Source organism: Brachyistius frenatus, unplaced genomic scaffold, assembly GCF_029030835.1.
Source record: "Brachyistius frenatus isolate BFR_SWC_R1_liver_20210118 unplaced genomic scaffold, ASM2903083v1 Contig_48, whole genome shotgun sequence".
NCBI lineage: Eukaryota > Metazoa > Chordata > Actinopteri > Embiotocidae > Brachyistius > Brachyistius frenatus.
Window position 1 is genome coordinate 159816 of NW_027210647.1, and position 21956 is coordinate 181771.

At 41.0% G+C, this 21956-nt stretch overlaps 3 protein-coding genes across 7 annotated transcripts; 1 reads left to right on the forward strand and 2 right to left on the reverse strand.

Annotated features, from left to right (window-relative positions):
• The first annotated feature begins 4353 nt into the window (after positions 1-4353).
• On the forward strand, positions 4354-8212 carry LOC138623964 (free fatty acid receptor 3). Its single transcript, XM_069703782.1, has 3 exons — positions 4354-4406; positions 4625-4808; positions 7054-8212. Exons 1-3 carry the CDS (start codon positions 4370-4372, stop codon positions 7970-7972), a joined length of 1140 nt encoding a protein of 379 aa, XP_069559883.1. The 5' UTR covers positions 4354-4369; the 3' UTR covers positions 7973-8212.
• Positions 8184-11578, reverse strand: lim2.5 (lens intrinsic membrane protein 2.5). 2 transcript variants are annotated; one of them, XM_069703787.1, is made up of 5 exons: positions 11489-11578; positions 10139-10351; positions 9090-9239; positions 8744-8878; positions 8184-8343 (listed from the first exon to the last, which is right to left on the reverse strand). In XM_069703787.1, exons 2-5 carry the CDS (start codon positions 10314-10316, stop codon positions 8282-8284), a joined length of 525 nt encoding a protein of 174 aa, XP_069559888.1. In that variant the 5' UTR covers positions 10317-10351; positions 11489-11578; the 3' UTR covers positions 8184-8281. The 2 variants fall into 2 exon arrangements, with proteins under 2 accessions (XP_069559888.1, XP_069559890.1); XM_069703789.1 differs by lacking the exon at positions 11489-11578 and having other exon boundaries at positions 10139-11207.
• On the reverse strand, positions 11546-21926 carry vsig10l (V-set and immunoglobulin domain containing 10 like). Of its 4 annotated transcripts, XR_011311121.1 has the most exons (13): positions 20673-21926; positions 20048-20377; positions 18901-19143; positions 18505-18783; positions 17318-17410; positions 16636-16860; positions 16421-16543; positions 16287-16327; positions 15985-16071; positions 15766-15882; positions 13219-13250; positions 12930-12954; positions 11546-11632 (listed from the first exon to the last, which is right to left on the reverse strand). XR_011311121.1 is itself a non-coding variant. In XM_069703779.1 (10 exons), exons 1-10 carry the CDS (start codon positions 20737-20739, stop codon positions 15808-15810), a joined length of 1560 nt encoding a protein of 519 aa, XP_069559880.1. In that variant the 5' UTR covers positions 20740-21926; the 3' UTR covers positions 15045-15807. The 4 variants fall into 4 exon arrangements, 3 of the variants coding, with proteins under 3 accessions (XP_069559880.1, XP_069559879.1, XP_069559881.1); XM_069703779.1 differs by lacking the exons at positions 11546-11632; positions 12930-12954; positions 13219-13250 and having other exon boundaries at positions 15045-15882; positions 16421-16540; XM_069703778.1 differs by lacking the exons at positions 11546-11632; positions 12930-12954; positions 13219-13250 and having other exon boundaries at positions 15045-15882.
• Positions 21927-21956: the final 30 nt, after the last annotated feature.

Below are 21956 nucleotides of genomic sequence, written 5' to 3' on the forward strand. Positions count from 1 at the left end.
ACAGTTTTTCTTAACACTACTTGCATTGTATCATTTGTATAAAAGAAAAGTGGTTCCTGTACCTAGCATCGTGTCAGCAATATTTAAACTTTGTTGCTGGGAAGTCATGCGGGTTAGAATTTAAGAGGTGTCAGCAAACTCAGCAGTATTATTAGTATGCTTTCATAATAACACCGTTCTGTGCATCAGGGTTCTGAGAAGTACGTCTATTTTCTCATTCATCAAAGAAAATAGCATCACAAAACAGAACAACCACAATTACCATTTGTTATTTTCCATACTAACGCGTTCTTTCTCCCCTCCTCCTCCTCTCCCTCTCACCCCACAAAGGCATCTTGGTTATCCAGCAGGTGAGAAGCTGGGAAATCCGTGTACCCAGAACAGTTACCGCAGTGGAAGGGAGCTGTGTCGTGGTGCCATGTCAGACACAACCTCATAATCGGGTCATCTGGTACACGTACCATAACATGAATTATCCTGTGGTGTATGATGGATTTAAACCTGATACAGTGCAATACGAGTTCAGAGGACACACCTCGGTATTGGGTAAAGCTGCAGAGGGAAACTGCACTCTGATGATTGATAACGTGATGAGAGCTCACCACCACCTACAAGTTTATGTATGGATCGACCCAGACTCAGAAGCAACCCAGAAATTCTATGCTCAAACTGTAACTATCTTTGTTGGTAAGTAAATACTTGTAAAATTGAATTTGATTTAGGATATCTGAGGCTGCATTCAGTCTGAGTCCCCCTGGCAATTTTACAATAGAGAAGAACAAAAATACTAAGTAGGCCAACAATTGCCCACAACCCATAAAAAAAGTATTACAGGAAGCAGAAAACACTGTTCCACAAACAGCTACAGCATGTCAAGTTTTACATAGTGCCCATATTGTTCCTCTACACACGTACATCCACAATCTTAACTGTCTGACTGTTAGGCCTCTCGCAATTATCAAATAATCCCCGCAATTATTTGAATTGACCAAAATCGAAAGATATTTAAACAACCGCATTTCAGCGAGAATGTATTTGTATTAACATCATAGATTTAGTTGGAAAGCTAAACACCACGACAAGATGCAGGCACATTTTGGTTTTAAATCAAAAGAAAAAGGAGAGCCCAACAATTTAGAGGAGGTAACGTGTCAGATATGGAGCAAAAATATTGGCGGTCAAAGGCGCTGTTTTTATGTTCCAATGTTCAATGCCAATAAATGCCATCTTTTCTTTGTAGGACGTATACATGAATAGGCTTACACTATAGAGGCATACAATTAACTGAAATAGACAATGTAATCGTTCATTGCAATTATTTGTGTGACAATTTATCATCAACTAAAATTTCACAATTATGACTACCTGTTCCAGGAAGCTGAAGGTAACTGATAATACACACTGCAAACTCATCTGCACTTTCCCCAAACTCACATATGCCATTTCTGTGACATAGAAACATCTTATTTACACAATTATTAATCTAGAAGTATGTATATTTTCAATTTTCATGTTTGTTTGTTTTTTTTTTGTTTTTTTTTTCTATTTTCACTTTGTTTTGACTTCCAGAGAGAAAAGCTCCCATAATCTCTCTTCAGAAGGAAATAGTGGAAGGGGAAATCTTCCACGCTAACTGCAGCATAAACCACTCCTGCCCTTTCTCACCTCCATCTCTTCACTGGAACATAAGTCCAATACTAGAAAACTCCAGCTTAAAGGATTTCAACATGGAAGAGCAGGGGCAGTGGTTGTACAGACAGACACTGCATGGATTTGCAACATATGAAATGCATGACGGCAAAATAAAATGTTCTGCAGGGTTCAGAAACTTCAACGAAGACAGTCGACAATTAACCCTCAACATTTTATGTAAGTGAAATAGTTGTGTGTAAAGTCATGAATAAATGTACTCTTCTGCCCATCCACAACATTACATGAGATACTTCTCTGTCCTGCATGGCTCACAATGACATTGGTGTGGGTCAGTCCGACTGGGTGGATATCCATGTTCAATGTAAGAAATCTCGTATTCAATCCGCTGTACCAGAACTTTGTGGTAGAATCTTAAGTTAGTTGCTAATACAATGCCAAACGTTTACTTCGTGGCTAATAAAACCATCGCTGGCTGGTGATCAATACCACCAAAATATTTAAAACCAAACAGGTCCCGCTTCAAATTAATATTCTTAGTGTAAAAACAGTTTGTTAATGTAAATGCAAACGCAAACGACATGCCATTACATACATTTGGCTAACAATGGCTGAAACTGAATTAGGTTTCTTTTTTTTTTTATATATAATCTATCTGGAACATCAATGTCACAGTCACGCCAGGTTTTGGCCAAAGTTCATCAGAAACAAAGGCTTAAGTTCCCATGCAGCAAAATATTGTTCTCACACCTCTAGGGTTTATTTAACATCACAAAGTTGGAGTTATACCAGAAGAGAGCTCTATCTCCATCTATTCACACAAAAATTTGCAGTAATAAGTGGCTGATGGTATGCCAATTCTGGCTCAGCCGGATATGCTATTTTCTAGTGATATGCCATTGCTCTCTTTGAGTGAGTCAACCACTTTCAAACGGCAGATGCCGCCTGATACTGGTAGGCCTGTCGCTGTCCATATGCAAATTTATAGTCAATAACATAATTTCAAGACGATACAGCAGTAAAGTGCTGTAGTAAATGCTACGTGCTTTTGAAACATCTGACTTTGAAGTTTACCTCATCAATAATGCGGGGTTGAAGCTATCCAACCAAGCAGTTGCAAATGTATTATTACTAAATCTATTGAATGCAAAGCGGCATCAGTGGTTGGTTGGTGGGAAACAACACTTCCGCTAAGCCAGAAAGTTGCAAACCATCTGCCACTTCTCAGTGTGGTATTGTTGCATGTGAGTGATGACTTGGCTGACTGCAGTTACTAGAGACACACAAGACAAGCTGGAGTTAATTAATTTGTTAATACGGCTCGGTTCTTAGCTTTTTAGCATGCTTGGTCAACTGCAACTTCAAAGGTCGAGAAATGACTTTCAATTGAAACTTTTAAGACAACATGGAGGATAAGGCGTGAGCAGATTTTAAAAAATATTAACACAAAAATATACAAAATAAATAGCTACATTGAGGCAGGTCACGTAAAGTTTTGGAAATGGAATAACCAGGGAATTACATGACCAAAGCGAAAATAACTAAATATACAAGAAAGTCAACCACTTAGATCAGCATTCATGAGGCGAACCATTGACATCTCCAATACTAGCAGAACAGACACAGCTTTTATTCTAAATCATGTAAATAAGCTTTACTTACCATTAAAACAACTCTTAAGTGCAGGATGTTGGCGTTGAAATATATTTGAGGTTGTCTGAGCACCTGTGGGTCAGTCAGTTCATGGCTGATGGTTACTAGGCAACGCTGGGCACTACTTTGCAAACTACCAGCAAAGAAAAGGGTATCCAGTTGTTGCTGTTGTCTCGTCGTATCCAAAATGAACACCTTTCACTTTTGAATAAATAGACTGGGTGAAGCTGTGGACTTCGTGTGTTTGGTTTAGTTCCCAAATAACCAGGGATGTGTAGCATCTTAGACTACGTGTCGTGTTTTGAACTTGATCACAATGTTTGATTGATGAAAATATTTTTCATTTCGTCTTTCCAGACGCTCCCAGAATCCTCCCTGACACCTCCTGCAGCCTGATGGGAGACGCTCTGAGGTGTGTCTGCCAGGCTGATGCGTCCCCTAATGCCTCCATAGACTGGATCATCGATGGGAATGAGACTCTCTCGTCAACACCTACCTCTCTCTCCGCAAATAAGAAAAATGCCGTCTCTGGGGAGATAAGGATCCCGGCTGAAGGCCAGATTAATGTATCTTGCACAGTCAGGAACCCATTTGGCAGTGACACCAAACATCTGGTTATAGGGAATGGTGGTAAGTTACAGTCTGGGGGATTAACAGGTGTTTTGTGCGTGTCTATAATTTTTTACTGATGAAGCTGTTCTTTCTTTTGCAGCCTCTTCACTCATGTGGTTGTCATTCTTAATGCTCCTGGGATTTTCTCTGCTGTTAGGATGTGCAATAATAATTTACAGGAAGTATCTCAGAAACAGGTTGGTAGACGGTGCTCCTTGTCAACGATTATGGTTGTATAATGATGATTCATCTTGATATTGTCATTATGAGTACCCACAGACCCACCACGCTCCTCTGTGTGCACTACTATTAACCTTTCAATGTATGAAACTGGATTTTTGTTTTGTTTTGTTTTTGGCTGAATAGTTGACGAGGCTTTATTGCAAATTTGCTGAATTCATAACACTTTTGCAAAAAAAAAAAAAATATTTTAGGTCACAAAATTCGTTGGGCGATGTCCAACAAGAAGAAAGATGCAACACCCTTCCAAGGTGAAGGAAACCTCTTTACTCTTAATTTCAGCACAAATACTTTTTGTCATTTTTGTGAGTACGCGATGAGCAAACTGGAAAAAAAGAGTTTACCTTTGTGTCCTCTGTAAGACCACAAGAGTCAAAGAAAGGTTTTTGACAACAATACTGCATAGATTAATGTGCAGAAGAGGAAATACGATTTTAAATCATAGGAAATATAACTATTTAATTATTAGGTCTCAAGCTGAAGATACACAATCAAGCCCCCGCAGACCGGAGACAAGGTCAGAGGAGGAAAGACTTTCGGACGTTTATGACAATGATTTTGTGGAAGACATGGAACAGTCATGGAGCGTTCAGCACCACCAGAACGATCCAGCAGTCCTCCTCAAGGAAGGTGAAATACAGCCACTGGCAAAGGTGCAGTGAATTTTACAACAGACCGTCACTCATTTGTGTAAAACACGTGAAAACACACCACATAGATGAGATTGGGAGCTTGCATAGACTTTTTGCTGCTGGTCTATCGGATTGTTTCATCTGTCCTGTCACATATGGGTTTTATCTGCTGTTGCTTTTATTCCTCAAACATTTAGAAATATTAAAACCGTATATTTGACTTCCATAGGATGAGTATTCCAACATGGATGTCTATCGAAACTGCTGATCAGAGGATATTTGCTGCTGATTTCACACGGTAGGTTCCACACTGTAGTCCTCACTGAAGTACATTGCTTGCGACAAATCATTTGGTGCATTATTTCTGTACTGTGCGGTTTCCTTTGATACGGTTTCGTCACACTTGAACATGGCTGTTCGCGCAGACTTTCAGATACAGTTTTGAAAAAGAACCTGCACTATTTCTGAACACGTACGGGTCCGTGTTTATGTCCTGTTGCAGTGTTAACTGATGTAGTTATCAAAAGGGTAACAGGAAGGAAATCGATATTTAAGTTGTTCCTAACCAACAGAAAATAAGATCTGTAAGGTAAACAGTGATGGAGTACAACTAAGGTAATTTACTCAAGTCCTGTACTTTAGTACAAATTCAAGGTACTCGTACTTTACTTGAGTGTTTCCATTTCATGCAGCTTTATATTGTTACCTCACTACATCTCAGAGGTAGATATTGTACTTTATTTGTCTGACAGATTTAGTGAAAATTAGATTATATAAAATGTCATACCCTTCCTGTCCAGTAGAAATATATCAATGATTTAAATGTTTCTGATAAGAATTCAATTTGAGAAAATTCTCCTACTTCTCAATCTAAATGCATTATTTAAAAGCCCAGTTAGGTTAGCTGGAAAATTCCATCATCACAAAGCTGAAAACAGGACTGTTTTTCTAAACTCATGGAGGATTGACATTTTAGACGTGTGGTTCTTACAGGTTAGCGATGCTATAAACATGTGTTTCTCTCGAGGGATATGTATCATTGCTTTGATTAAACTAACTGTATAGCTCAAATTAGCTTAACCTTAAACACTTACAGCAGTAAAATGCAACATTAACATTGTAAAATTACCACTGACATTGTTTTACCTTTGCTGCATAGTGTGTACTTTTACTTTTGACACCTTAAGTACATTTCACTGCTAATATTCACATCATTTTACTTAAATAGAGTTTTAAATTTAGTTGTGCAGTATTTTCACATTGTAGCAATAGTATTTTTTACTTAAGTAAAGGATCTGAATCCTTCTCCCACCCCTGAGGTTAAAAGCCTCATGTATAGCTACTGTCCACTTTCCTGCTGAAACCACAAAGTTTTCTGAAGACGTGAACTCAAAGAAGGATCTATAAATCAATTGTCTGTGTGTAAAAAAAATATCTGAAATAATGACTTGGCTTAATAATAAAAGCATGGCCTGATAAAATCCGAACCTAATATCCAGGTTGAGAATTCATTTCAGCAGAGAGCCGGTAGGAGGAGGCTCTATATTAACAAAAGTCGACTGTTTTGCATTTGAGTTAAGATTAACCAACTGGTGATCTACACTGCGCTCAGCAGGAGGAGCAGAGCACTGTATCACAACCCTTCTGCTTTTTATATCAGCTTATCATTGAACCCATAAGTTAAAAACTGGTGATCTTTGATCCTTTGGTCCTTAACATTTTTGAAAATCCTTTACGACTGGGTAAGTGAATATATTTTACTTCATTAGATTGCAGATCATTTATTTTCTTAAAATTCTACATCTGGTGTTTGGAGTCAGAGCTGGAGAGACAACTATGACTCATTTGTTTTTGGGACTGGTCAGTGACTGGAGTCAAGAGAAGCCATTGTCATAACTAAACTCGTCCACTTTCACACAAAAAGACGACATGGGATGAAAAACACAGTTGAGGTATTAACAAAATCTGTAATCTTGCTTATCGAAAACCTCAAGATGCCGTTTCGACTTAGGTCAAATTAAATGACATTTAAGGTAATTGTAGAAGTGTAGAGACATTTCTGATGTGGGCAAACCTCCAATAGCTGTCAATTAATACGTCTCGATTAATTTGGGATTGATGGCAGGTTCCAGTTGTGTTTCCGAGGTGGTTTGATAATGTTCTGGTATAAGAATAGAAAGTAAAGTATACATTTGAACTGTAAGCCACCACCTGTCTGTTACTATGCACATTTTGTTTGATGTTTGTCGTTTCCTTTGGTTTATAGGTCCATCATGGAGTCAGGTGTGGAGAGTGAGTTCATTCTCTCAGTTTACATAATCTCCTTCCTCATTGGCTTCCCCTCCAATCTGCTGGCTCTCTACGCCTTCAGCGTCAAGATCCACTCCAAGCCGCTTCCAACGGACATCCTGCTACTCAATCTGACCGTCTCCGACCTGCTCTTCTTGCTCACACTTCCTCTGAAGATGCACGAGGCAGCGTCTGACATGAATTGGAAACTGCCGAGCTTCCTGTGTTCCTTCACCGCCTTTACCTTCTTCTCCACAATCTACACCAGCTCCCTGCTGCTGATGGCGGTCAGCATGGTCCGCTACATGGCAGTCGCGTTCCCCGTCACCTATCGTCAGCTGCTCAAACCAGTGCACACCATTGCGATCAGTGCTGTTATTTGGATCATCTCAGGGGCGCACTGCAGCATCGTTTTCTTCACCCTGCACCACCCATCCCTGTCCGGCACGGACTCCGGAGTGTGCTACGGAAACTTCACAGAGAGGCAGTTGGAGATTCTCCTCCCGGTGCGTTTGGAGATGTTCACTGTGCTTGCCCTCGCACCTCTTTTAGTTTGTGTTTACTGCTACTCGCGCTGCATCTCGATTCTGTACAGCCTCCCCAATATATCCCCGATGCAGAAGCAGAAGGCCATCGGCATGGCCTTGGGGACTGTCGCTGTGTTCCTCGTTTGTGTTCTGCCGTACAATGTGTCTCATATAGTGGGTTACATTCAGGGTGAGAGCCCACAGTGGAGGTACTACAGCTTGCTGCTTGTCTGCTTCAACACCTGTATTGATCCCATCATCTTCTACTTTTCCTCCTCCATCTTCCACTGCACTGGTGAGAAATCAATTTTCAAGAAGCTTGGGCTCCCTGTTGCAGCAGCGCAAATGCAGAGCATAAGGCTGAGCTGAGATTGAAACACACTTTCAATATTATATGTACATATTGTGCTTCAATGTTATCATTTTACTGTAAATTAAGGCACGATATGGAGGGGGAAAATGTCATATTCAACACCTTTAAAATATCTTACGGGTGATCTAATCTTGTTCGGAGGGACCGTATTAACCATTGTTGACTATTTTCTAATAAAACCACAAGACATGCTTGGTACATGTGCAAATTTCCAATTTTTATTATTTTTCCAGTAAGTTGTCTATCTTTGAATGTGAGATGATATCCATTGTAGCCTTGTCACATCATTACTTTCTGTTTTTACTTTAACGCGGGCCTGCCACTCTTCTGCACTCATGCATTCTGTAGGCACACATGTAGAATATACCTGCAAAACAACAACACAGGTCAGCTGTAACGAGGCATCGTCGTGTTAATCACCATAAAGAGCATTTTTTGTGTGGACAGAAAATGTGTTTTTTTTTGACGGCAAAACATATTTTTGGTGTAAAATTCTGAATGATGTCTGACTTTGGAAATATATACAGTGCGCATTTTCATGAATGCAAATGTTAAGACTGTTATGACTCGAGTAGCAACTTCAATCATTTTTGCGAGTAATATTTCAGGAAAATAAAAGTGTTCATGTGCAAAAGTTTGATGTAAGATTTGATGATTTGTTTTTTTTTAAGGAAAGGCACGATATGTGTAATATTCATATCAAAACCCAAACTGATTTAGTTTACTGTCAGAAAGAAGCAGTAAATATACAAAACTGCACTACAAACCTGCAAAGAAGGTCATTAGCAGTGCCACCCAGCCTAGTATGTATGACCAAGAGAAACGCCAGTCACCAAAACGCTTGCCCAGGAAGTTCACCGTCACCCCGGTGTAGATGGCCATTGCGAGCAGCACAAAGAGAGCTGGTGTGGAGAAAGAGAGGGACGCATAATACAACTCATAAAAGTAAAGATCATCTCAGTTCGAGGCCATCATCTCCATGGCAGCCCTGATGGGCCTTGTCTAAACTTCACATTATATGCAAATTCACCACATAGTGTGCCATTCATGGCTTAAAGCGGTGTGGAAAACAAATTTAGAATGGCGTAATTGGTTGCTGCATCCACGACTCACTTGAAACAAAGAACATGATCCCGGCAGCGAATGAGCGGTTGAACCTCTCGAAGGCAGAAAAGTGGGCGAAGGAGAGGATTCCTGCGATGATGCCAGCAAAGCACGACATGGCAGACAGGATCATGAAAGCACGAGTGGCGTTCCAGTAGGCTGAGGAGGAGTGAAACGAGGGAATGAGAAAAAAAAACAAAACAGTGTGAAGATATGTGTTGGACGATACTTTAAATAGAAGATTACAAACCTTTGATTAGAGTTTGATCCAGAACTTCTCTAAATTTCACACCACGACTGTTTATCTGGCAACAGCCGAAGCAGTTACTAAAATTAGTCAAATTCAGTGCTGAAACTACACACTACTGTAATAAGGAGAAAAAAAAAAAAAAAAGAAGAAAAAAAATCGAAATAAATGAACATAGAGATTATTTAAAATTTCTGGAGGATCAAGGCTTTTAGAATTGTAATCTTATTGTACTGCAGTGTTTTGATTCTTAGCCGAGCGGCTGTGTTTGATGTGAGGGCAGCGTCTGTTGGGTCCAGACTAAAATATCTCAGCTATTTAATTGAGATATTTACTGTCCTCAGATGGTATATCCCAATGACCTTAGTGAAGTATTAACATTCCCTCTGGCACCAACAAAAGGTAGTGACGGTGATTTTTGGGGTTTCATCGGGCCAAACAAATTGAGTCAGAGTTGTGCTTTGTGTTTGGTGCTAATTAGCTCATTTTATCACGCAAACAGAAGTTATTAAGTTCAACATTATAGTCTAATCAGCGCTGCCATAGTTGCTATGTTTGCATCTTGCGTTCAGGGACTACGTTGTTAAGTTGAAAATATCTATTTTTATATCCTATCTGCCTATATGCACTTACCATCATAAGTCAAAACATCTTTTTAGTTGGCCTCAAAAGTGTAAGGACAGTCATGACAATGATCTGGGTATTCATTTTACCCAGATAAAAAAAGACCTAGACTCTGGTGGGCGTCGCTGCTTCACAGGAAGTCCCAAGTAAAAATTTGTAGGGCCCACGAAGACGTTCCCCTACTTACCAATGCTGTCAGTCTGCATGTAGCACTTGCCAGACATGCAGTATCGCCACAGGCCCTGATGGGCGAAGCTGCCAGAGAGACGGTACTGCATCCAGTAGTCTGTGGCTGTGGAGACCACCAGCAGGATGTTCCCCACTATGGCACAAAATAGGCCCCCTCCCATGAAGCTGTACATCATGAGTGACACTATGACGGCGGTTAAGGCTTGATGCACTGTGCGAAAAGAAAAAGAAGATGGGAGTCAGTGGTGCAAGTGAATTTGTGGCAATGAAATCGGTCATTTTCCGTAACCAGGGTTGTAGCTTTAGTTTTAATGGATTAAATAGGCAGAAATGACCCGAAGGGAGCGGACGCACAAGCAGAAAACAACTGTACACGTTTAAGCCAACATTTTCTGAGACAGGCGCAATCTTTCCTCGCCATCACTTCATTTCCTGGTGACAGGGTTGAATATACAAGCGTGCATATCCTCAGAGAGAGAAGTAACTTCCTCTAATGTAAGAGGACAGAGTCGCCACATGATTGACTCAGATATTTTTGTGGTATGAATATTGCACCTTAATTATTCCAGCAGCAACATTTGAGGTCCCTCTTTCAAGAGAGAGGTTTCCTGAAGATAAATGAGGAAGTTGATGCACGTCATTCGTTTTGACTATGCAGTAAGCTGTAAGAGCAAAGTGCAGAGCTGCTGGTCTGGACAAACTAAGCATAGAAGCCACAATACAATCCGTTCATAGAAACATGTGCTCTCGTTCTCGGTTTGACCTGGTTTTTACCGTCACAAATACATTTCCTGATCCAGCCAAAGAAAACCCCCCAAATCAGAAAATAGAAGAACACAGACACACAGCTCACAATGTTGTGAACTGATACAAATAAAGTAAATACTGAGCAAGGGTTTAAAACATCTCAAACGTCTGTCAGCCCGGTCAGTTTTGCTCCGAGTTATCAGAGATAGCATACATCCTCCACATTTGTGTGTAGCATTGAACGCCATATATTCATCTGCATACATGAAAAGAACCAGATACATTTGGAATCTCAAATTCGGGATGAAATCTTTAAAAAAAAAAAAAAAGAAAGAAAAAAAAAGTGTATTTCGTAAAACTTTCTATATGTAATAATGACAAGAAATGAAAGAATGAATCCGACGCACATTGATTGAAAATGAGCACATTGTACGTCAATGATTTGCGTTTGAATGCTGATATCGTGCGACTAAGAACATGGTGAAGGCCTTCTCGGCCCAGATGTAAGCCATACACCTGTTAGTTGGCATGCAACAAAAAGACTTTATTGTTTTTTACTTCCTATTCATAAAAAGAACAAAACAATTCAACATCATCTTACCTGAATTCCTCAGGATAAATCAACCCTCTTTAAGTGTCAGCCTTTCCTCAGGGAAAGAGTGAGAGAGAGTGCAGGCCACGAGTGAGCAAAACGTCAAAGAGGAAGCCCTAGGCTGAATTCCAAAAGGTTATCCCCTCCACTTTTCTGTTGATGGAGGCAAAATCCTTTAAAACAATCGGCACAGAACAAATGCACTTGAGCTGTTGGGCCAAAGAGCCACGTGACTCGTTCACATTGAACTACATGGGAGTATTTTTTTTTTTGGATTGGGGGCGTAGGGGGGAGGGGGGTGGCAGGGGAGATGGAAAGGGGGTAGGGGAGGGCTTGGGATAAGAGGCTGCTGCACCACAGTCCTTGTCTGTTGTTCTATGAGGCCTTCTGGAACTGTGGATGTGCAAAGGCTTGCAGTACTGCTGCGGTCAATGGAACATGCTGAAGCGGACACTTTCTTTCAGTGTGGTTGTGGTGACAAACACACACACACACACACACACACACACACACACACGCACGCACACGCGCACACACACACGTTTAGAACACATTGGTGACCAAAGACCTGCTTAGTAAAATGACACTGCATGTAAAGCGCGTTATACATGTTCACCCTGAATGTGTTATGATGTTATGGAAACATTGCACAGACACTTAAAGGCTGAATTACACTGCATTGGTAAATATCTTTGAAAATGCAATACACATGGGAGTATTTTGTTTATATTAGCATGAACGTTGCAAACTACTGGACATGCATCATTAATGCAAATCAGATAGCTTGTAAACTTCCTCGAAACAGTCACAGCTGCTACTTTTGTCATATTAATTCGATAATAAAATGTCAGATGGTGTCTGAGGAACTTCTCCTTCAGGGACAGCCGAGCAGTAATTTCATCCTTTGTACTTCATTGCCTAATTACTTTGTCCATGTAGGGCATTTTTCTCTGTGACTGGAATCATTTGACATTCTAATAAACAAATGTTCTCAAAAAGATCTCAGAATAAAGAAAAATAATATATATTTCTAGTTTTGTATTTGTGGATGTGATATTCCATCAATATTTTTGTAGAACTGGGATAAAATGTATTAACACTCTGGTGGTATCATACTTACATGGTTTGCACGTACACAAGTTACCTGCAATGAACTCTATTTCCTCATATGTGTAATCAACATGTCATCTATCACTGTGTTAGTAAGAATAAAATATTGAATGCTGCACCACAGCTGAGCTGTGTTAGTTGTGACGCCTTCAGTCTGACTCCTATCTACACCGGCCTTTTCCATAACGAGAACTGAGGTACAAACAAATCGTCAGCCATTAATTCAAATTTTTAAATGTAAAATTAACTAACACATTAACAGAGTTTGTTTAGGTCTACAATTTTGAGTGAGCAGTGGTGTCTAAATGACGCCGGCCTCACAAATGATGACCTCACTTACCTCCAAGCATCACGAGGACCAACAACTAAGACGGATAAAGAGAGCCCGTATAAATCATGAATCCAAAAGATGACTAAAGCAAGAGAGATCACATGATACTGAATTAAATATACAGCTGTACCATCTCATCGGTCACCCACGAGCTCCCCATCAACTGCAACTAATAGCTGATCTGTCGTATTAAAGCTACCCAGATTAAAACCCATACATTGATTATGTTGGCCTGAGTTCATTCAAAATCCTAAAATCTCTTTAAACGGGAGTTACATCATTTGTTTCCTGCACTAACCTCAATCAGTAGCCAGTTGTATGTTCAACAACCTGAAAAGAACGGAACAAAAGGATTAGTATCGTCTGATCTGAAAAAGAGTATCACTCAATCTCAAGCATTTGTAAGTCAAACTCTTTTGTGGCTTTTTTTTTTTTTTTTTTGCTACATTCAGCTTCATGTAAATAAGGATGATTTATTTATCAGTACTGCTTACATGAAACGGAGAAACTCTGCGAATGCATGTTCAAGTGGGACTTAAGAGGACGTTCAAGGTAGTCTGCGGTTTGTTTATCAGGGAGCGGGGTCAACACTCTGCTCTCACGGCCCCGCCCAGCGCATTCAATGTGAAGGGTGAAATGTTCCCACCAAGTTTTCGGACGGTGAGCATGAACGTCGTGCGCCGTGACAGGTCCACCCATTATATTGCTCCACAGGAAGAGTTCGCTGAAGGCATGTTGTAACCGTCAGCGGCACGTTCAAGAACACCAAACGGAACCACTGTCTCATCCAGTGAACAGGAACAAGTGAGGTGATCTCAAATAAAAGGGGGGGGAAATAAAAATAAAAAAAGAAATGCAAACTCTGACAATGCAATTTCCCAAAGTAACAAAAGTGTACAGTTATAGATTATTTTTGCAGATATGGTCAACTAGCTCTGTGAAAGCTGTGAAAACACACACACACTCCGTCTGCAGCTGCACCCTTTCCTTATTCATCTGGACCTCTTCCTCGTTTCAATGTGGCCAGTTCAAGTGTCGGTTGATTACTAGCTGCTAAAACTGTAAACCAGCATAATGTGTTTTTCAACTGATCACAATTCTAAATAAAACTCTGCTTTACTGTAATATTAACAAATAATGTACACAACTCATAACAGCGTAAAAACAAAACAGTCATTTTGCAACATTTAAATTCATGTAAATTCATGTAATGCATCTCTGACCTAAAAAAAAAAAAAAATCGGTTTGATAACGGGTTTCAATTCTGGGTTTTTAATTTTCAATAGTGGGACTAGTTTACAAATCGGGGATTGAATGTTTTGAGTCAGTTTTGAGTGGAAAAGAAACTATTAGTAGTAAAAGTCAACCTCAGAAAATACAGATGCAGGACAACAAAGAGAAACTGCAGAACAGTCCAATTGTATAATGATTGTCATCTATATTCATAATATATAGTATTTATAACAAGATATTTTCAATTTTCATCATCTAAACAGCTGTTTGGAAATCGTTCATTGCCATTGCGTGTCTTTCGCTCTTCTCCACAGCGCCATCTACTGCACAAATGTGAAACATCAGCTGACCAGAAAACCTACAAGCACATCACGGGAAACGGAGAGGCGATCAAAGCACAAGCAAACGGGACGAGAGGCTGGTGGGATGCAATGCAAAGAGACGCGGCATGAGGATCATGGAGCACATTTACAAACCTGACATTCATATAAAAAATTTAAAAAACTTTGTCATTATCGCCCACAGCCAGGACTGAAGACACAAACAGCAGAAGATCACCGTTATAAAAGTTTTAAGATCACTAAAAAAAAAAAAAAGAAGAAAAAAAAGGTAAACATTTTCAACTCGTTATTTTATGGGAAAACACCTCGATGTGGAAATGAGGGCCTCTGGGAAAATCTACTGTCATTACCTCTTCAATGAGGGAAACATAAAGCAAAAAGATTTGGGAAAAAAACAAAAAAAAACAGGGAATTCTGGTGAATATGATAACGCCAGCTTGAAATAGTGACGTGCGAACATTCTGATCACCATTGGCCGTTTTGTAATTTAATAGAATCAAAGAAAGATGAGCTTGGAAGCGTTAAGTTTACACATTTTGCCACACATCCATCAGTTTCTCTCTCATTTATTTTATGACGAATAAAAGAGAAGTTTCAACAGCAGCAAAAACGTGAAAAATATCTGAGAAATTGACATTTTTTTGCAGCCAACAGGCAGAAGAGTAAACAGATCAGAATTTTTAAATGGCCGTCACTGGAGTACAAATACCAAGGTTGATGGTTGAAGCATTCAAGAGCAGGAATTCATATTTTGTCTCCGTTTAAAACAAATTTGTGTGTTGTGACTAATTCTCAGTCATTTAACAACTTTCAGGATGAGTTTTATGTCGTAAATGTAGTTTATGTAGCTAAATATTTCATTATACTTCTAAAGCAACTGCAGACCGAAGCAGAAAAGGATCTCCCCTGATTAAATACGCTCATTTTAAACCAGAGTACCACGAGTATTTGTGCATGAGTGCGGTGTGTTCAAGGCATGAAGTCAGTAGGCTTTCAGTTGTGTTTTAAAAGAAATATTCAGAACTTGTAAAGTTAGGGTAAATGAGAAAGAAACGGACCGTCACTCGCATGCAGCTGAACAAAGTCATAGGCATTTAACACTTTGATTTATAATCATGAATAATTACCGTTACAAAAACAGAGTTAGCGATTGTACAGGAAAGCTATCCACGTCCACTTCAATTTACGACACAGATCCTCATTTAAATTAAAACTATAAATATCCAAAATCTTTTCCAGGAAAATAACAGCATAAAAAAAATAAAGCGTACTTTACGAAAATGACCATACGTATCGAAAACCAATGTGAAAGTTTAAACAGTTGTTGCAACTCTGACAGGCGGTGGAGGGACAAATGTGGGCAGAGCCACAGACCTTTCAGAGGGATCCTGAAACAAGACAGACACAAGCCAGTTCATTCACTGCAACCTGAGGAAGGACGCAGCTTTCCACTACGCATGCACATTTGATCTTGTGTTTAGAAAGACTACCTGGTGGAATGTGTTGTAGTCGGGGGGGGACTTCAGCCCTCCTGTCTGCGGGTTATGAGGAGTTGAATCCGGCTGGATTGTTTTTGCCTGCGAGTGACGAGAAACACACAAAAACAGCCAAATAAAAGCAAGACAATCCGTTGTGCAGCATTATCAGGAGTTAAAACGCACAGCGCTATTATCTGGTGTACACCATGTCCAGGAATGGAATACCCACAAGTTCACCCTGAACTGTAAGTATGAACTAATCTGTTGGCAATAAAAAAAAAATAAAAAAAAAAAAAATCGAGCCAGATTCAAACCTTCTCCACTGCTCTGGGGACGGGATATCTTGTCTGATGACCTACAAAACAGAAACAAATATTTCACGTTATATGTTAAACGTAAAAGGAATTAAGTCCCCATTGATTTATGCTTGCTGCCCAACTTCGCCTACTTTTGTTCATGTTGCAGTAGACACAGAGGTAGATGAGGCCGCCCAGCAGCAGCAGGAAGAGGAGGCTGCAGGGGATTCCAGCTGCGATGCCAGCGATGGCAGGACCGCTCAGCCCTTCACCTGCTGTCAACAGGCCAGACTGTAACCGAGTATTTCACCGTCACTGACGCGTCCTTTAACGCGTCCTTTAACGCGTCCCTTAACAGGCGCCATACCTGGGCCGATTCTGTGGACGCCAGACGGCTCGCCCTCAGTCAGACGAGCTTTGGGGATGACCCGAAACCGATAGGTCAAGTTGGGATCGAGGACAAAGACGTCGGCGCTCCTGGCCGAGCCGGGCTTCTGCTGGATGGTGCGGTACCTGTTCGGGCTGCCTTTCGTGGGAGTGGCGTTGCTATTTTTGCTCAAGAGGTCTGGTCCTTTCATTTGGATGTCGAACCCTTCGCAAAAGCACACACACACACACACACACACACACACACACGGTTGCGTTTTGTAGCACTAGAGCCGACTAAGCATCAAATCCAATTCAACTCAAACCCCCGATCAATATTACAGGTGTTTCTAAATATCATGTACATACAAAAAGGGGCGACATGATAAAAACGGACATTTGCTTTTCACTTTAGTTTCGTCCGTCAAATATTTTTCCCATCACACGGCCCCGCTCGGCTTCTGGTTTCGCTCGTCACGCAATATTTACGCGTCTGTCGTCTGTGCCCAGTTTCTGTTCGCAACAACTGTCAGCATTTTTCCGCAGACGGTCGGCTTAGATGTGTACGGTCAAAACAAAGAAGGTTTGGTTTGCGTGCGTGTTGTCAAGAGACACTCGGGCGGCGATAGGGCGACCCGGAGCTGTGCAGAGCCGCTCTCTCTCACAGTGAATCCCCGCTTTACCTGTGACGACAGACGTCGGCGGGACCTCCCAGGTCAACGTGATGACGGTTCCATTTTCATTAGGGAACAGACTGGAATCCGAGATGGTCGGTCCTGCAGACACGCACAGAGAGAGAGAGAGAGAGAGAGAGAGAGAGAGGGCGGGATCGTGAGTGAGTGAAGGGGGAGACGGAGAGAGGGCGGAGGAGGAGGAAGGGGGCGGAGGGGATACCAAGACTGGAGAGCCTTGTTTGAGGGGGAAATAGCAATCTCGGGTACGACTTGGCTCTCTTTCTGAGGGCCCATTGTGTCGTTCTCCAAATTAGAAACGGAAGGCAACAGAGTCCTTATTTAAAGGCGACATACATCGTCACTGCACTGCGCTGTATGGCAGCGGTGGAAGAAGTAAGCACATATTTTAGCGAGGCGTCACTATAATACACTTAGATCAATGTGGGTTTGTTTTTTTCCTCACTCTAAAAGTTGAAAAATGATCAGTTTGTTCATTTAAGTTACATTGTCTAATATATTTTTATGGATGAGCCCATTTATTTATTTTTTTAAGTGATCCGAGGTTTTAATTTTTTCAGTGCATTCTGTAACAATAAAAGGTCTCTCTATATTTCACCCTGAATGCAAATGGGAATGCAACTAATAATTACTTTTATTATCTATTATTTACTACTTTCCCCATTTCATTAATTCCAAGTTTGGTCTGTAGAATATCAAGTGAATGATTCCCCTCTTTATTTCCGAAAGTCAAAAGGTATCATCAACAATTTGCTTTCTATTTACAGTCCAAGTGGGTTCTTTTCAAACTGATTGCCAAAGCAGTTGCAGATTTAGTTCTTCTCCGTCCGTGGACACGATCTGACTCATGTTAGTTTTGATCCTTTAATGAACTGAATACGTCTCTACTTTTACTGAAGTAGAAGTGGTATTAGAAGTTCATGCGTGACTTGTAATAGAGTATTTTTACATTGTTGGACCGACACTTTTAATTAAAAAAAAAAAAAAAAAAAAGTCAGAGCGCTGCTCCACTGTTTACATATAAAATCTTAAATGTGCAACTCTGTTAAATGAAGTAGAAGTATAATATTTGTCTCAGAAATGTAGTACAAGTTACTTCAAATGCATATACTCAAGCAGAGCACTTCGCAATTGCATTAAAATCGGTTCCTTTCCATACAAGATCAGCAATCGTGTACCTTGTAGCTGGATTTTCCGTGTCTGGCTGCCCAGCGGGTTGCGGCAGGTGCAGGCGTAGTTTTGGAGGAGGAAGTTGCTGACGTCGTGGTCACGAATCTCAAGCAGTGTGGCGTTGCTGCTGATCTGGTGTGTTGCCCCGCTGGCGACGGCCTCGCTGCCTTTGGACCAGGAGACCACACCTTTGGGAACGGCCTCACAGACACAGTGGATCGCGACCACTATTTTGCCCTCGGGGTTAACCGTGGTTCTCACAGCCGGGAGGAACTCTACTGGGCGACCTGGAGAACAGAAGGTCCCGGTTCAGGCTTGTGCTGCCGAAGTCGACAAAGCACATGACGCATAACTTACTTCGAATGACAGACTGTCGATTATCCGTAGCGAGATCGAAAGCTTACTCGCAGTGACGTTGCACTTCTTCTCTTCGGCTTGGTGGTCTGCGGTGCACTCCACAGTTTTCCCGTTGAGGTTGTCTGAGGCGGTGACAGTCAGGTTGAACTCCCCTGCTCCGCTGATGCCGCTGCTGAGCGCTGGGAAAGACAGCTGGGCCGGTGGGGTTCCCCCCGTCCACTCACAGCGATACCGCAGGTCCACGTCATTCGCCGACTCCACAGAGCACTCCGGGTTTCCCAACGGCCTCTCTGTGCCAAGAAGAAAAGAAAAAAAAATAATAATAATTATCTGCTGCTGTTATCGTGAACCAAGCTACCTGGATATACGTGTTTGGATACATACACGCCGTTATTTAGGTCAGAGGTGCCCTAATTCTTGCCCATAATAAACATTTATCCGGATGGAGGGCCACGGGCCAAAACATGAACGTTTATTTCAAATGACATTTCATTAAAATGCGATATATTTGACAGAAAATTAACATTGTCAAATCTAAAATAAGATTTCAGTATAATCAAAACAATTACTCTTCAATCTGCGCGAGTGCAATTTTGGTCATTTGTCGTCTCGCCAATTTCCCCCCCAGTTTTATCTCGTCAGTGTGCCACTGTCGCGTCCGTCATCTTTTCTTGACGTCTTGGCAGCTCAAAGTCAGCGATAGCACCAAGAGTAAAGACAATAAGCACGAGCTCGTCAAACGACACGGTGGGCCAAAACAAAGAGGGTTTTGGGCCAAACCTGGCCCGCGGGCCTCACATTGGGAAGATCTGGCGTAGAGGGATATGAACAATGTCGGGGTGTGAACTTGTATTTATTAGATCTCCACTTTTCCAAGGTCTTTATAGGTGTGAAGATGGAGAAACTAAATACACCGCAGCACATGTATAATTTGACTAGGAAACGCAGGCTCTGCATAATATTTTTTAGGGCAGGCGACCTTCATTTACGGAAATGCAGGCGCTTTTGTAAACAAAGAAGAGTTGCTTTGGAAACCCTTTTCTCCAAATTTGCCCACCTATTAACTTTACCCAGCTCACACGACACTTGTCAGTTCAGACATTTCTGGTTAATACCACATCAAATTTGAAGGCGCTATTGCATCATCTCGCCACAAGAAGAACAGCAACACATCTCCAAGTTGAAGGTACTCACCAAATACGATTAGGGTGAAAGTAGTCGAGGCTTGTTCCAGTCCAGGCTTTGTCATCTCGACCATGTAGCTGTTGGTGTAGTCAAGTGGCACGTTCACAAAAGTGAGGGATCCATTTTTCTCAATCTGAAGCACAGTCTTGTGTTTTTCATCGACGGTCGGGGGAGCGCCGGAGTTCACCGTCCATAGGACAACAGGCAAACCTCCTATGAACCAGGTAACAGCCGGGTCAGAGGCGCCACTGAAGGACACAGCCAGAGTCACGGTGCTGCCAGCGGCTGCGTTCACCCGAGATGGACCTTCAGGAGAAACCACCAGTTCGCAGGAGGCACCTGTGAGAATAAAGGAACAACTTGCATATTTAAAACCAGTGGTATGTCTGTTCCCATTTAAAAAAAAAAAAAAAAAAAAAAAATCATACAAGAAATAGAATTACTGTGGTTTTAAACTTGAAAATAACAAAAGGGAACCATGTTGCAAACGGGAACAGGCGTGGAAAAACCCATTTTTATTTTTGTATTTATTGACAAAACTGACACGCTCTTCTCGTAAACTGATCGAAGAACAAACAAAGCAGAGCAAATGAGCGTCTAACTCGTGAACTGAAACCCGAGTTTTAAACCTCACCTTGAACAGTGAATAAAACGGCCAGAAAAACTGCGCTTAGTCGTTTAAATTCCTCGAGCCACGTCATTTTTTTTTAATTTTTTTTTTTTTTTTTAGAAGAAACTACAACGAGCACAAGAGATTTGGCTTATTTTGAAGTTGTACCGCGAGCGCAGAAATGTCCTCGGCGTCTCGGGCAGCAGCGTCTCGCGTGTATCCTCCTTTCTGCTCGAGCCGCGGCTGTCAGGCGCGTGAGCAGCTCACCTGTGCGGCTTGAGTCGAAGCCCCGATTGTGCACGCGAGGCCACGCCCCCTCATCTAATTACACACCACAGCGGCGAGTTTTATCGGGTGGAAAATGTCGTTTCATCTTAAAAGCGTGCCTCGTTTAAAAAAAAAAGTGATAAATGATTTAAGGTGTCCCTGGTGATTTATGGTTCTTAAATGGAGGTAACTATTACGCATTTGGGTCTCTGAGCCGCTCCGGTTTGTTGGTACTCTCACCAAAGGAGACACCAAAAAGGAATGCGAGGACGTCCAACAGCTTTTATTTTGATAATCGAGAAAGTCCGTGCACTCCGGATCCAGTTTTAAAAGGCCATATATCAAATAAATAGGACATTCGGACACGATCACGAGTAGGGGTATGAAGTAAGATAGCCATGAAACTATAAATTAATACAATAAGTTCTTCATTATCATGAGTTATTTCATCCTGCTTCTTTTCGCGATAATAGTATTTCTAATTGCAGCAGTTTCTATTTCAAACGTTCACACGTGAGATACTTTGAGCCAAATGCTGCACAAAACCAAGATGCTTGATTGTTTCCATTGTTTCCATATACTTCTACTCCATTTTCAGAGGGAAGCATTGTGTTTTTTCAGTGCTACATTTATTTGTCAACTTTAGTTACTTTACAATTTAAAACAAAATGATGCATAAAACGTTGTTGTAGGTTCAGTTGCATCCATACACAGTGCCGATTAGTTGATTGAAAGAAAATGAATTGTAAACTATTCTGTCTTTAAAATGTTTACATTTTACGATTCCAGCTTCTTTTTTTTTTTTAAATATGAAGATTTGATGTTTTTCTGTTCGATTATTTAAATAATTCAGAAGTTTGGACTGTGTCAATACATATATATATATTTATATGATGTGGAAAAATTCAGTGTATTCAAAATGACTGCAGGAGGAAATACATTTTCTCCTGTCCACTCACAATTTGGAGAGTGTGCTGTCATGTATTGTTTTTTTTTTTGTTTTTTTTTTTTTATAGATTATAAAACCGTGAGGATTTGATA

Excerpts from the sequence above, each read along its gene's own strand:
- LOC138623964 (XM_069703782.1), top strand. The coding sequence starts at position 4,370 with ATGTCCAACAAGAAGAAAGATGCAACACCCTTCCAAG. Across the intron at positions 4,407-4,624 it reads AGATGCAACACCCTTCCAAG|GTCTCAAGCTGAAGATACAC; the intron begins GTGAAGGAAACC and ends TTTAATTATTAG. Across the intron at positions 4,809-7,053 it reads AAATACAGCCACTGGCAAAG|GTCCATCATGGAGTCAGGTG; the intron begins GTGCAGTGAATT and ends TTTGGTTTATAG.
- lim2.5 (XM_069703787.1), bottom strand. The coding sequence starts at position 10,316 with ATGATGTACAGCTTCATGGGAGGGGGCCTATTTTGTGCCATAGTGGGG. Across the intron at positions 9,240-10,138 it reads CATGCAGACTGACAGCATTG|CCTACTGGAACGCCACTCGT; the intron begins GTAAGTAGGGGA and ends ACTCCTCCTCAG. Across the intron at positions 8,344-8,743 it reads GCTAATGACCTTCTTTGCAG|GTATATTCTACATGTGTGCC; the intron begins GTTTGTAGTGCA and ends GTTGTTTTGCAG.
- vsig10l (XM_069703778.1), bottom strand. The coding sequence starts at position 20,739 with ATGACGTGGCTCGAGGAATTTAAACGACTAAGCGCAGTTTTTCTGGCC. Across the intron at positions 20,378-20,672 it reads CGTTTTATTCACTGTTCAAG|GTGCCTCCTGCGAACTGGTG; the intron begins GTGAGGTTTAAA and ends TTATTCTCACAG. Across the intron at positions 15,883-15,984 it reads ACTACAACACATTCCACCAG|GATCCCTCTGAAAGGTCTGT; the intron begins GTAGTCTTTCTA and ends GTCTTGTTTCAG.